This window comes from Chenopodium quinoa, unplaced genomic scaffold (assembly GCF_001683475.1).
Source record: "Chenopodium quinoa cultivar QQ74 unplaced genomic scaffold, ASM168347v1, whole genome shotgun sequence".
NCBI classification, from domain to species: Eukaryota; Viridiplantae; Streptophyta; class Magnoliopsida; order Caryophyllales; family Amaranthaceae; genus Chenopodium; species Chenopodium quinoa.
The window spans coordinates 1,916,761-1,932,087 of NW_018743919.1; the positions used below are offsets into that span (position 1 = coordinate 1,916,761).

At 34.3% G+C, this 15,327-nt stretch overlaps 1 protein-coding gene across 2 annotated transcripts; it reads left to right on the forward strand.

Annotated features, from left to right (window-relative positions):
- Positions 1–1,626: 1,626 nt before the first annotated feature.
- On the forward strand, positions 1,627–14,172 carry LOC110687315 (chaperone protein dnaJ 50-like). Of its 2 annotated transcripts, XM_021863946.1 has the most exons (12): positions 1,627–2,138; positions 2,319–2,513; positions 8,618–8,772; positions 8,862–8,924; positions 9,016–9,082; positions 11,027–11,086; positions 11,527–11,577; positions 11,669–11,749; positions 12,518–12,627; positions 12,718–12,835; positions 12,929–13,055; positions 13,679–14,172. In XM_021863946.1, exons 3-12 carry the CDS (start codon positions 8,654–8,656, stop codon positions 13,780–13,782), a joined length of 900 nt encoding a protein of 299 aa, XP_021719638.1. In that variant the 5' UTR covers positions 1,627–2,138; positions 2,319–2,513; positions 8,618–8,653; the 3' UTR covers positions 13,783–14,172. The 2 variants fall into 2 exon arrangements, with proteins under 2 accessions (XP_021719638.1, XP_021719639.1); XM_021863947.1 differs by lacking the exons at positions 1,627–2,138; positions 2,319–2,513 and having other exon boundaries at positions 8,039–8,772.
- Positions 14,173–15,327: the final 1,155 nt, after the last annotated feature.

Genomic DNA, 15,327 nt, shown 5'->3' on the forward strand with positions numbered 1-15,327 from the left:
TCCTAATTTCATATACGATCGCATGGCTCTCGAGTCTTGCACTCACTCATACCCCATTAGTCTATAGGTCAAGTAGACACGTGGCACTTGCTACATATTAGTGGCCAAAGCGCATGTATTATTCGATCGTATAGTTTGTTTTCAAAACATAAATGGGACCAAAATGCGCTGCAAATTTTCGTGGTCTCTTGTAATTGCATTGAAACTTGAAATATGGGGCCAAAAAGTACGTTGATTTTTGATAGATTTTCCCCTATTAGTTGCACTCGTGTTTAGGCTTCCATGCAAATGAAAACTACTTCTTTCAAGAAAAATCAAGATAAGTAAGTTAAGATCTTAAGATAGTTATTTTCGGGATAATAAGCTCAAGTGAATTACATTCAATTAATACTATGGCCTTGTTTTGGCACCCGAGAGGTTAAATGCTAGCCAGAGATGTTAGTTGTTCATTTGTTTGTATGAGAATTAGAGCTGATTTGACTTGTTTTATGAGTTAATATTACATGTGTTGTGTCAAAGTGTTTAGTAAATACTGTAATTATTAACCGTTAGCTACTTTCTCAAGTAATATGACTAATAAGAATTTATGCATAACCAGTTGAATGCTTAGGAGAATGGTACTCCTTTCTTTTTATTAATTTTTTTTTAAAGTGTTGCATTGGGACTTTTTGCACTATTTACTTGATTAATCACTTTGACCAATGTTTGTAAATTACACATAAGAAAAAATATAATTTTGTGGGTACTTGTTGGAACCGTTTCATTGAATAGATTATTAATATTCAATTATTGTAATTTATAACTAATTTATAATTAAATATACTATTAATCAAAGTTTTGCATCGGTATGTGTGCCAAGCTCCAATGGAGCATTAAATAAAAAATAGAGGGAGTAAAAAATTAAAGATGTTTTGTGTTTTGTTTTACTATTTATTTTCTAATTTTCAGTACTTATCAATGAATTAAACAAAAACGTATTTTTCCTAAAATAAAAACGATACTTTTTATGAATCAATCGAACAAGTCCTTGATTCATAAAAGAGGCAAAAAAATCAAAATATGGTACAGAGCATAAATATTAAAGGTAGGCTGCATAATAATATTTTATTTCAAAAAGATTTACTTATATCCTTGAAAGATATCAAAGATACAGCAATAATCAAAGGTTAATTGGACTTAAACCTAATAGGGTGGGATGGGGATTTGCACTTTAATTGAATCACATAAATGTATTAAGGAACATTATACATCTAACATCACTATTAATCAGTTTTTAGTTAGCAAAAATTTCATGTTTAGCGTATATAAATATAACGTTCTACTTTTTACGACTTCACCAACTAACTAAACTCGTTGATATTCACGAGAGCACGACAAAACAAAACACAAAAATGTAAGCAGAACATGAAATATCGACATGCTCATGACTTAGTTTCATCACTTCATGAAGAGACGAGGTAGGCATAAAACTAATACCTACTTAAGGTTTTGTACTTTAGTAGGTAAGAACTAGGAAGATCTAAAAATACTAATATTGCCCGTGATTGGGAATTATCCTAGAAAATTATATTCACACAAATTAAATTAAATTAAATTAAATCTATATTATTATTCGTATAATCTATTGTTTTTATGAAATTATAAATAAGACCAACCTTCCTACTAGCCACTAGCCAAAGCTCTGTCTACCCACTTCATCGTCACAACCTTTGCTTCATTTTCTCTCTCCTCAAAAACAGAGGCGTAGCAGTTACACACCAAGTTATTAAAATTCCACCCTACATTTCTTTTTTATTCAAAAATTTCATCTTTCTTCTTCTTTAAACTTTGACTTACACAAATCCAATCAACATCATAAATTACCCTTCACCAATTTTTTCTTTTGTTTTTTTCCCCTACATTTTATGATATATTCTTGTATACATATATATTTCTTGATAAACCAAACATAGCCTAAATTCTTACGCAGAATTTTTCTCATAGAAATTGTCTTTAAAGTCAGTTTCTTTCTTTTGTTCTTGAATTTTTATAAATACCCAGATTATAATTTCCTTCTGATTAATTACGCTAAATTCTTCAATTTCCTTTATTTGGGTTTTTCTGGCAATCAAACAGGGCACAAGGATTATCCGAAAACGGTAAGCATTTTTTTCAGAAAAAAGAAAGGAATACAAATTATTTTATTTGGGTTATTGTGAAATTCTATTTTTGGATTAACTGTTTTATTGGGTACTGTGTAAATGTGCAATCCATAAGTTCAATTTATTACTAATATTCCTCTGTTTTTTAATTTATCTTTTTTTTGGAATTATTATCAGGAATTAAAGGCTGAGTTTCTTGGAGAAAATTCATTGGGCAATATAAAAACAGGGGTTTATGATGATCAAATGAATGGTTTTAAGTATGAAAATGGTGGTGATAAATCTGATTGTTACATAGTTGACTTAGAGAATTTCACCAATTGTGGAATTGACAAACAGCACTCAACTTCTACAAATTCATCACGAATTACTGTAAGTTCTATTTTTTCCTCATCTTTTCAAATGGCAGTTATTGAAAAAAGTGACTTGTGTTTTTGTTGTACATTTCTGAATTAATACATACTCGGTATTTTTTTAAATTAGTACTTATATTTTCATTTTAGATAAACCGTTTTGTTATGTTTTTAATTTTCATAATTTTTCCTCAAAAAAATTCCCATAATTTATACCGTTAATTCGGGTTTTAATTTTTTTGGGGTAATTGGTGGTTGGATGGTTTCTTGTTAAGAATGTTATCGTACTTGGTCCATATTATGGAGTGATTATTATTGATTTATATGTGATGTCTACCTTTTAACTTTCGGCGATTATTGGGATAAGATTTTAATTTTTTTTCCTTGGAATTTTGTTATCAATTCTATCCCTTTTATTTTTCCATATAAATTTTTATTTTTATACTACTTGTTAAAGTATATTTGAAAAGCAACATAATAAAGACAATAGTCAATCTTTAATCTTTGTGTAACGAAATGAATACGGAGTTATAAGAAATCGAGAAAACACATTGGTAATCTGAATTTGTCTAACTAATACTTGTAGATGATTACAATTTTACATTAGATTAAACATCATTCTTTTTTTTTTTTTTTTTTTTTTTTTTTTGAGGAAATCATTTTTTTTCATCAAAAAATTATAAATTTCTTCTCTCTCTCTCTCTCTCTCTCTCTCTCTCTCTCTCTCTCTCTCTCTCTCTCTCTCTCTCTCTCTCTCTCTCTCTCTCTCTCTCTCTCTCTCTCTCTCTCTCTCTCTCTCTCTCTCTCTCTCTCTCTCTCTCTCTCTCTCTCTCTCTCTCTCTCTCTCTCTCTCTCTCTCTCTCTCTCTATATATATATATATATTAATGGTGGTCTTGTGACCCGCCATGCCCCAATATAGCCTCGTAATGGTTACAAGGGTTACTTTGTCAATATTATAGGGATTACTCAGTCAGTGTTACAGGAGTTACTTGGTCAGTGTTATAAGGATTACTTTATTCTTTTACAAGCGGACATTTGATGTGATCAGCCGTACACAAGACGCACTGACCTAAAAAGGCTCGTTGTCATTAGGGTTAAAGGCTTAAAGTACGCGGTCCGCAAAATAAGTATGGAGTAATCATTATTATTGAATGTGTTACATGATCTAATTCAATTTGAATGAGTTGAACTTCCCTACCTTTTAAAAAGTATGAGAGAACACTTATGAATAGTGTGAGGACCTTATCCACAAAATGTTTGTTTATGTAAATGCCCCTATTCATATGATTTTAATTGCCTCTAAGCTTTACCCTGTGTGATTTAGTTATTCAACTCTTATGAATAGTGGTTGATTGGACAATTATACCCTCTAAAATGTTTATTTACTTATTTGCCCTCATTAATTTTAATTACTTTTTTTTTTAAAAAAAAATTCTTAAGAATAGCGTGCGAACATTTATACCTTAAAAATATTTGTTTATATATTTTTCCTCATTAAGATTGCCAACACTTGAAAGAGCTCTCCAAACATGTGTCTATGGCTAGCTATGGCGCGACAACCACCTTAGTATGATAATAAGGTTAGATAAATTCTACCGTAGTAAATTCAAATAAAATTAAATTAATTTCAAGCAATAAAACACAATATTGAATTTGGGACCACTATCCAATACTCCCACCGCCTACAACTATACACACTTTCAAAATTTTTTAGGGTAATGCTATATGCTATACATAACATTAAATATACTTTATAAATTAGTACTCCGTACAAATTTAGAAATGATGGCAAAAGCACGAGTAAATTAGTGTTATAAATGCTTATTTTTTTAAATCATTCCTAAAGGCTACATATAACATTTTTTTTATACTGCAAAGTAATACAGTATATAGAGTACAAGTAACGAGTAGTTTTATGGAGGGAATTTTGTAACTTACGACTATGAGTAATTAATTAAGTAGGTGTTGAAGTGAAAACTTCTCAAACAATATATGTAAATATCCCACATTGAGAAAAGAAGAGAGTTAAACACTTTAATTTATAAGGCTAAGGGGCTACTCCTTCTATTGACATATGATTTTGGGATGAAACCTTCTTTCAACTTATAAAATGAACTCTCTCTTGGTGACGAATGCGACCTAGATCTGTATTTAACCTGTATTTAACAATAGGACTTGTATGGACACAGGTAATGATGTGCTCCTAAAATGAAGACTCACATTTTCTTATCTGGAAGATGGTCCAAATTTTAAAGCAGATTCTACTACATGACTCCCCCACAAGTCCCACAACAGTGGCAGGGGCCGCTGAGTTGGTCTTGTGTAATTGTGATTTCTGAAATCATTTTCTGTACAATGTATGAGTGCGACACTACAATTTCTGAGAAAAATTGTTGTGTATGTCATGGGCCTTTTAGAATTACCACTCTCTCGCACAGACTCACTCTATCTGATACAGCCATACAGGTACTAGTATCTTCCTAGGGATGGGTTGTAGAGAATGTATACTAATACTACAAGTGACTTTTTAAAATACGGGTGCTAGTATCTTCTAAGGATGGGTTGGGCAATGAGCGATAGAGAATTTGTGCTACATTGTCTTTGGGATTCGTTATACTAGGTACTCTCCAATTAAGAAAATTTACAAAATTGATCTAATAAGTAATGATAAGATAAATTTTGATATGCACGGATTCACTCTGCACTACAATAGATTTAAAAGTTTGCAGGTCTCATATCCATTTGCTTATATACTTAGTAGGAAAAAACTTGTGTGTCTTTTTGTTTACTTTTTCTCTCCTCACTCCTCTTCTACCTCAAGTACTCAACCATGGCACTGTACGCCGATCACTTCTTCACCACCACAACCACCATCTCTCCGGCCGAACACATCACAACAGCCACCACCATCATCACTTCTTCGCCCATCTTCGAAAATTAAGCTCAATTGTGGGAGCTTCAATGGAGGACATGGTCACCCCTTCCCTTTGGGGTTGACCATGCCCTTAATTTCACCCTTCATTCCTAGTTTTTTGTTTTTTTTTTTTTTTTTTTTTTTTTTTTTTTTTTTTTTCAGATGTGGGTGGAGATTGGGGAAGGTGGAAATGGGGAAGCTTGAGTTTTGTTCCGCCGCGGCGTTGCGGGCTTGAGAAAGGACGAAGAAGAGAAGGTCGACGGGGGAAAGAAGATCGGAGGTCGACGGGGAATATGAAGATTAGATTGACTTGAGAGACGGTGGCTGTGATGATGGTGGTGATGGTGGTGGCCGTGGTGGTTGTGATGATGGGAAAGAAGAAGCAATTATTTACAATTGTGCCATTTGAGTAACAAATGTTGTTACTCAAAATGAGTAACAACGCAAGTGATCATAGAAATGTCATTGATAAACCAGAAATGTTTTAAATGATAAACCTTAATAGTGTGTTCTATTTCATGCTTTTTACTTATCTAAACTTATTAAAATTATCTGAAATTGCTTGAAATTATTTGTCCTAATAAAATTGAACTTGGCTATCATTTAATTAGTGTAAGAGATTAAGAGTAGCAGCTATGCGTTTTGACTGTTGCTTTAATAATACTTGGTGAGTAGTATATATGAACATCTAATGACTACCATTTTCTAAATCTGGACCCCATTGCAATAAAGATGTTTCTTATACCATAAAGTGCCTCTTGATAGGTCATATACCATATGATTGGCATTGTGTCTGCCCTCCTAGTAATTGGACGGTTGCCAAATATTACTCGTTCAATTTTGCATTAATTATGGCTCAAGCCTTCGTTGAAGAGTTGTCCCACACTCTTATTTCAATATTTCTGCAGTGTATTGTGAGTTTGCGAGTTGTGACCAATATGATTATGATTGATTAAACGGTTGCAATATAAGTATTCATTAGAGTTATTTATATACACTAAATATATTTCATATTATCTGGAGTGATATTAATACTCCATTCGTTCTTTCTTCCTATCTAAAGTGAATAAGTGACAACAAAGATAATTTTCTCTTTTCTACTCTTTCTTTACTCCCTATATGGTCAAATATCAATGTATCTAAACAATTGGAACTTGTACTTGAAGCAAATAATAGTCTCTGGTCTAGTTTGATACCTGTACATTCAACATAAATCAACTACGCTCGGAGTTGTTCGATAAAAACCGCTTTGATGATAAAAACCGTTCTGATGATAAAGGTTACAAAATGAAAAAGGATTTCATTGATAAAAGATAGTCAAACGACACTTACAAACAATTCCTAAGAAATTTAAAATTCCAATACAAGTACATATCACCTTAGAACTAATTACATCGTAAATTCGATCAAGGACCGCCTTAATAAAATCTTCATTCCGATACAATACAATATGTGAGTTAGCACTAATTCGGCTTGAAATCCACTGATACATAGTTGTTTAAGTGAAAATACTATACGGTCCTCTAGATACTTTCGAAGATTATGGAACCCTAAATTGATCTTCAATTCTCGCTAGACGAACAAACAAATAAAATAAACCTAATAGAATAGCCACCATATATCTTATAGATGGGATCTATTTATTGAAAGAAATTAAAAAGTTTTTGCGGTTTACCACCGGTAAGAAAAACAATGGAAGCCCCTATAAAGATTCACAATTGAGACTAGGAAGAAAAGAGAAAAAAGAAGGAGTGAAGGAAAACCTTTTAACAAAATAGAAAAAATCTAGCAATGAAGGCGAGAAAAACCCTCCCGAAGGTGAAACCCTAGAAGGAACCAGCAAAACCCTCCTAAGGAGAAACCCTAAAAGGAACTTTATGATCTCCTAATGATAGAGTTAATTTAGTCCGATATGAGTATCAAAGGTAATTTGAGTTGTTTATGAATAGATAAAATTGTACCTTGAAAGTGATATATGTGGGGGTATTTATGGAGTACTTGGCAGTAGGTGCCACGTGGGTCTTGTCAAGTGGCAACACCCTATCTACGTAGCTAAAGGCAATAATCCACATGGATGATGATTATGGGCCGATAAGGTTATAGGTTGTTATTGGGCATAACCCTAATCATGAATTCGATCATCCCAATACCTAAGTCACACTGGTGGTCGATATAACATCCCGAACAACAACTATCTCTATTATACCAAAACCTAACATTATTTTTTGATTGAGAGAAATGGAGGGAAAGGAAGAGAAGAGAAAAGGAGGGAAGCATCATCCTTTGTCTGTATATTTAATGTAAGGGGGGAAGGTGAGAGAATTGGAAAGATTCATTTTCCTTCCCCTTTTAATAAACAAATTCTCTCCATTGTTGGAGAGATTTGGAAGGAAAAAGGAAGGTCACCTTTCCCCTCCCCTTACCTCACCTCCCTTTCCCTTTCCTCTTTTTCCTTCCCCTTCCTTTCCCTTCACTATTGTTATCCAAACATAGTGTAAAGGAACTCACTTTGCTTAAGAGTGAGAATTTCCTTACCTTTTCCCTACTCCCAAGTGTTGACTTTCATAGATGATTCGATTGAGCTCTTAAGAGGCGCCTTTTTTTTTTTTTTTTTTTTGTAAAGTGATACAAGTATAAGTTTAGAATCAAGAATGGAACTAGGATGGTGAAGGGTTAGAACTTGACTCATTCTTAATACCACATGTTGATTTTGTTTGAGAATGAATATTTTTCTTCATTTGATACTAAAGTCTACGATATGAGCCATACCCAATTTTTTGAATTTCTAAACCCCATACCTTGTAAGTTTGAAGCATAAATTTAGAAATTAAAATATTCATAAACACGAGGAATTAGTTTTACCCAGTTCAAAGTAATACCAATTCCAAAGTCATGAGAACCAAACACCTTTGATTAGTTAGGTATCATCGTGTCAATTTACTAGGGTTCTTCTTTTAGTTCTTCTTCATAAAATAACAAAAAATTCAATTTCTGTCAAAAAAAGGGAGAATCCCTTGAAGTCCACAATTTCTATGTAAACAGTCTAAACACAATAAGTCCATATATAATGTCCCAAATAGTTAACCAACCCGGCCCAATTACACCAACTGGCCCAATAATAACAAAATTCATTAAAACTACATAAAAAAGAAAGAAAAAAACGTTGAAAATTCAATTCTTAACTGTATTTGCTTGTGTTGTTGTTAGCTTTAGCTCCACTGAAAGAAAGAAGAGAGAGAAAAAATGGCGTCGCCGGCAGTAATCCGGTGTTACGCACTCACATTTACACTCTCACTGTTTCTGCTCATCACACCGTCCATTTCCATCTACTGTGATGATGATGATTGCTATGATCTTCTTGGGTAATCTCTCCTTTTCTATTACTTTTTTTGTTTTTATTTTGTTTTGTAGTGCGAATTAATTTCTTGATTTTTGATATAAATTTTTCTAGGGTTTCTCAAAATGCGAACGCTTCGGAAATCAAGAAAGCTTACTACAAGCTCTCTTTGAAATAGTAAGTAATTAAATGAATTAATTGCTTATATTTAATTTGGTTTGATTCAAATTTTGATTAATTTTGGGTTTTTTTTGGAATTTATTTTTAGCCATCCTGATAAGAATCCGGACCCAGAATCTAGAAAATTGTTTGTAAAGGTTGCAAATGCATACGAGGTATGATTGATGATTTTTTTTTTTTTTGTAAGAAAACTTTACTTGATTTATTACTATGCTGGGAATTTGGTTATTGAAATGCCTTTTTCGTTTTTGATGTACAATTCGAATATTCGATGTGGATATTAGCTAGTTTAGCGGGTAAAGTTTTGGGGTACTTAAGACACGGAATTGAATCCCGTCTATGTCATTGTCCTTTGTGGCTCTCGAGCACAAGAAATGCATATGTAATTGTTCATTGGGTTTTGTAAAGTGTAGTATCTTGCTTGCTTTGACTTGAATTATGAAGTTTAGTGTTCAATTAGGTAGGAAATTTTTGCTAATAATAAGTGTTGATAGGTTTTTAGGAGAGTGCGGTATTTTTTCTTTAGGCAACGAAATTTAGCATTTGGTAGAGCTTAATGCTTGCCATTGTATGGGGATCAGTAAGTGAGAAATGAACTGAAGAAGTGTGGGTGCATGTGGTTAAACACTGGCTTTTGGATTAAATGGAATCTTTTTTATTTGAAGATAGAGAATAGTTCTTGTTGTTCACATCAGTCGTCATGTATGAAAGGTATGTGAAATTATTGAATATGCTAATGCTGTTGTTGGTTGGGGCGATGCGGAGGGAGGGGAGGGATAAAGGGAAGACTAGTTTCGGTAATCTTTGATAGCTCTAATACAATAGTCCTTGCGGATATCAGTTAGCTTTGTTAGCAACATTTTGGGGGTGCTACCTGCTAACAACGGAATGGGATCGAATCCCATTTATACCATTTTCCTTTGAGGCTCCCTATACACCCTCTTCGCCAAAAAAAAGGAGGTCAGATGCACTTGTTCATTGGTTGTGCAAAGTATAGTGACTATCTTTCTCTGACTAGATTTTGAGGTTTTAGTGCTCAATCAAATAGGAAGGTTTTGCCTATAATTTGTTCCTATAGTAGAGCTTAGTTTTGTGGGTTATTGTTTCTTTGGACAATGAAGATGGTACTTGGCAGTGCTTGGTTCTTTGCCACTGTATGAGAGAGTCAGTGAATGAGAGAATAAGTGTGGGCACTCTGGCATCCTGGCAAATGAAATGCTGGATATGACAATGCATAGGCTTTTGGATTAAATGGAATCAGGAATCTTGATTATCTGAAGGGATAGAGATTGATGCTGTGTTTCACTACCATATTAATGACACGGGTTTAAAGCTTTTGCTTCTTAGTGGAAAGTGAAAGGGCTTTTAAAAATCCCCTGAAACTAAGAATGACACTGTTAATATGGATGTACTCCTGGTGTTGTTTGACAGGGTGTTTGAGGGAGAGTGACTTTGTAAAATTATGTAGCATGTAAATGATACTTTTTCATGTTTGTGCATCCAAAAGATTTCAACACTTGATTTATTTGTATGAATGTAAGAGTGAATATAATGGCGATTGGTCTCTAATATATTATACATGTTTTTGGTAATGAGAATTCTAAAATATTTACTGTCTAATGTGGAAAGTTGATAGCCATTGAATTGCCAAGGTGAAAATATCACTCTTTCTTGAACAAATGAAATCTATTCAAATCTAGAACAAAAACATTGAGACTATGTCAGTAGGGCATATAGTTTTAAACATGAAGCAATTTGTATGATAATCAAGAAATGTGTCATTGTCATTATATATGTATGATAATGAAGAAACATGAAGCAATTTGTATGATAATGAAGAAATTGTGACTGAGAAATCCATATCAGTAGACAGTAGGCAAGAAACATGGGTGAGTATTCATACTACTGTGAGAGCATGTTAACGAATTGGAAATTATTTTGGAATCACTGTCCCTTCTTATTTAAAAAATTTGGGAAGGAGAGCCTGAGTAAGGTCCAAGAGCAAAGATGCATTTTTAAGTATTTATGTAACTTGTTAAGTACCAGTATTGTTCACTGACTTATGTACTTCGGATGCATGCTTGCGTTATTGTCTGCAGATTTTGAAAGATGATGAAACACGTTCACAGTATGATTATGCTATAGAGCATCCAGAGGAGGTAATTTGTATTCCACTCTTTTTCCAATTACAAAGAGAAGTTAGAGGCTTGAATTTGTGCTGATGATGATTTAGTTGTGTCATTAAGTCATGGTAAAAGCTACTGCATGTGCTGAATATTAAGTTATATTATACACTTGTGAACGGTTGTGTTCTCTCTTGTCTGATTGTTTCATTGCTACGTGTTATAGCAAAATTATCTGTTCATAATTAATTGGTTAAAGGTGGCTGTCTCCATTTCTGCTCACTGCTAAACTTTAAAGATATTGCATTGCAATGCTGTGCTATGCTATGCACTGTCTGGATGCTGATGGGTGTTGGGGATTGCTGTACTCAATTGCAGCATCTTTGTTCTGAAAATCTTTATTCTAAATTAATATGTTTTCAAAGTAAATTAATTATTGTTTCTAACCTCATATCCTTGTATCCTTGATGTTCCAGTTTTTCTATAATACTGCAAGATACTACCAAGCTTACTATGGTCACAAGACGGTAAGAACTACTTTTAAGTCATCAAGTTTTTCTAGATTTGGATTGGTATGTTATATCTAGCATCTGATGATGTGTTACTCTGTAATGATAGGATCCTCGTGCTGTTCTAGTTGGTCTTCTTCTTATTCTCTCTGGATTGCAATATGTAAATCAGTGGACAAGGTACAATCAGGTATTATTGTGTACGCTATACTAAAACCATGTGCTGTCATTTCATCTTATTTTTTGCAGTAGCATATTAGAAGGGTGCAATTGGTATTAGCTTTTATCTTTTTGAGTCTTTGACAATGTGACAGATACGGAAGAAGAAATAAAGTAATATCACATAGGTTTTGTAGTATCTAGGGTTCTTTACGACATGTAATCAATGAACTTTAATCAAGGTACTTTGAAATTGCTGATAGTTTAAAACAGGTTATGGTTTTTTTATGCTGCAGTGCTATGCAAGAATTTTATCGTCCATTTCAATTTTATATTTTAATATCTTATACGTTGCCTAATATATGATTAGTTCAATCCTTTACAGTTGTACTCCAATTCTACACAACTTTCGTATTGCGATCTTCCTTAATGACTGATTCTTAAGCTGTTAAACATCATTGTGATACTTTTGAAGTCGGATAGAAGCATCACTTGTATATTTTCCATCTTTGCTTGTGGATTAGTTGGTTTTGGTACTATAGTGAGCAATAAGTTGATCTTTGAATTTTCTTTGAGTGTTTAATGTTATAATGATGTTCGTTGTTGCTGTATTTCTGAATTTCTCCTATGAACCTTCTTTAGGTGATGTTACCAAGTCTCTAGCTTGTTTCTTTTCATGTCATTATGTATTCTCATATTTCAATGGGCCGTGTGCCTACGAGTATATATTTTGTGTATGTTAAAAAGACTTAATTTTTGACCTTTTCTTGATGCTTACATAGATTTCCAATTCCTGCAGGCTGTAGAGATGGTTAAGAAGACACCTGCTTACAAAAATAAGCTACGGGCATTGGAACTTGAACGCTCAGGAGGAGTATCTAATAAGAAGAAGAATATCAAAATGAACAAGTTTGTACATGACCTCATTTCATATTATGTCTTTGGCTTATTGATCTGATCCTGAACTAATTCCTATCATATGAATGGGTTTAATCGCAGGACAGTACAAGAGGATTTGAGTAAGGAGCTTGATTTACAAATTACAGGAGCTGAAAAGCCGTCTGTATGGGGCCTAATTGGTGTTCGAATTGTCCTTTTACCATACACTCTCATCAAGGTCATACATATTCTTTGGAAAAGATTTGAGTTTTTTAGTCCGGTATAATAATCTGTCTTGATTTTAACATATTGTTTGTGAATGTCCTTGCAGCTTCTTTTGTGGCATGGGTGTTGGTTTTGGAGATACAGCTTTAAGAAAGCGCCATATTCTTGGGAAGATGCCTCATACCTTACACTTAGATCACTTGGTGCATCTGCTGATGCATGGAGGAATCTTGGTAATAGTTATTTGCTTATTGTCTATCAATTACCAAAAAACCAATTGGGTGTTTCATTGCTGATTTTGCTTGGGGTTTTGGGTTACTCTTAGGAAATTTGTTTTCTGTTCCATTGTTGGAAAAGCAAATTACCCCTGAACTTAATTTAGAGGTTGTCCTTAATATTTCCTTTTGTTGCTGCCAAACTTTTGTCTTATGTGAGGGCAGTGAATATTTTGTCCCAGGGACGAAATTGGTTCTCAGGGTTTAGATTCCCTGGGTTCTCCAGGAGGTTTTTTAATATGCAAGATGATTTTACATCTTGATTCATCGGGGCTCATCTCTTTATTGTACATGATGTAGCTCAGGTTTGATACTGATATCATCCTTGTTAGCCTATTACCTCACCGAAACTGACCTTTCCATAAAAAACAACTGCAGTCCTGTTCCATGGTCTTGGATCTTCTCATCTGAAAGTTTTGTGTTATCTCCAGTCGCTTAATTTGTCTCTTGAAATACTACTTCTTTTAGCTCAATGGCATCGCTCTGGTTTGCCTGTTTGAAACTCTCTGCATCTTGCATTTTTGTTCTGCATGTATCATATACTTGAGTTCTGATAGAGGTTTTGTATTGCTGGTTCATAGATGAAGCGACCAAGGATGATCTTGTTAAGAGAAAACTGTGGGTGAAATCCAACTTGGACAGCTACGTGTCGGAGATGCGGAGAGAATCAAAGCGTCGAAGATAGTTGATATTCTTTTGCTGACAATTTTGTTCCAAAATATGCCGAGATGACATTCTTTTTCATTTAGTGATGCAAACCATTCTCAGTGGAAGGGGCAGGAAATGGCAGTCAAATTAATGGGATCTTTTGCGTAAAAGACTCGCTCCATCTAAGAACATGGAATGGCACCTAGAACATACTCACACCGGCAATGTGAACATAGGATAGTTCTACATTTAGGTCTTCAATTTTGATTCTAGTAATTTGAGTACAAGATGCTGCATTTTTACGAAAGACATTGTGATGAATATACTCACACTGGCATATACAATATACCAAACAAGTATTCTGTTTTAGTCTACAGTTTACAGGTTGTGACTCTATTAGCTGAAGAGTTTCATCTTAAGCAAACAAGTATTCTGCATTTCATAATTTTGCTTATTTTCACAAATCAATAATCAGGGCCGTTTGGTTGGAGGTATTCAACAATGGGAATGGTAATCAACTACCATAAATCCCTTTGTTGATGCTTGATGGACAAATTCAATCATTCCCTTTACCTCTCCCATTATCCCATTTTCCTCTATCTTCACCCACCCCAAGGGAATCACTTTAATCCCCAAACTCCTCTTCACCAAACTACCTTGACCAACTCTCTAACTACCTTGACCACCCTTGAAAACGCCAACCGACCACTGACACCACTGCCCAGCCACCGACACCACCAGAACCACCGCCTAGCCGCCATAAAATCGCCGTCGCACTGATGCCACCACCGAAACCACCCAAAACCACCATTCTCCACCGAAACCACCCAAATCCACCCGGATCTTCTCCACCAACTCCACTTGAAATAACCCTCACCCACCACGTTCACCACCTATTACCCACGAAAACCACCCAAAAAACCCTAACTATCTCAATAAAAAAAAACTCAAAAAAACCCCATAAACAACCAAAAAACAACACATACCACTCTATTAACAAACAACCTACTAGATCTACCAAAAAATCACTTAAAAAAGAGAGAGAAGAGGGAATTCATCGGCATTTAGCAATGGAGTCGGTGCGGCGATAAACGATGGATGGGCAGTAGTGTTGCTGGAAAAGGGGAGTTTGTCGCTGGTAGGGAGGGGTGAGGGAGCTCGGCGTCGCTGGGGAGGGGGGTTGGAGTTGGTTGTTGGCTGTGTGGTTGGTACTTCAAAATTGATTCCATTCTTTTTAAAGTAAAACAAACAACCTATGATAAATTAGGGAATTGCTTTCCATTCTCCCTCTTTCCTTTTCTTTTAGTCATTCTCTTTTCCATTTGCGAACCAAACGGCCCCTTAAGACTTTTGCAAAAGATTCTCAGGTGCCCCATGTTAATTAATTCCACTTTGGGCAATCAAAGTTGATATTCCAATTGAGCATAAAGGATAGTTTTGACGACATAGTAAAATTTATAATTTTTTGTAATGATAAATACTTAAATAGACCGTCAACAAGATACATTATTCATTTGCTTTTAGTTAAAATATTTGTTTGTATTATTTTTAAAGACGTTAATCACCCCATGCATGCTGCCAA

Excerpts from the sequence above, each read along its gene's own strand:
- LOC110687315 (XM_021863946.1), top strand. The coding sequence starts at position 8,654 with ATGGCGTCGCCGGCAGTAATCCGGTGTTACGCACTCACATTTACACTC. Across the intron at positions 11,087-11,526 it reads CTATAGAGCATCCAGAGGAG|TTTTTCTATAATACTGCAAG; the intron begins GTAATTTGTATT and ends TTGATGTTCCAG. Across the intron at positions 11,750-12,517 it reads AGTGGACAAGGTACAATCAG|GCTGTAGAGATGGTTAAGAA; the intron begins GTATTATTGTGT and ends CAATTCCTGCAG.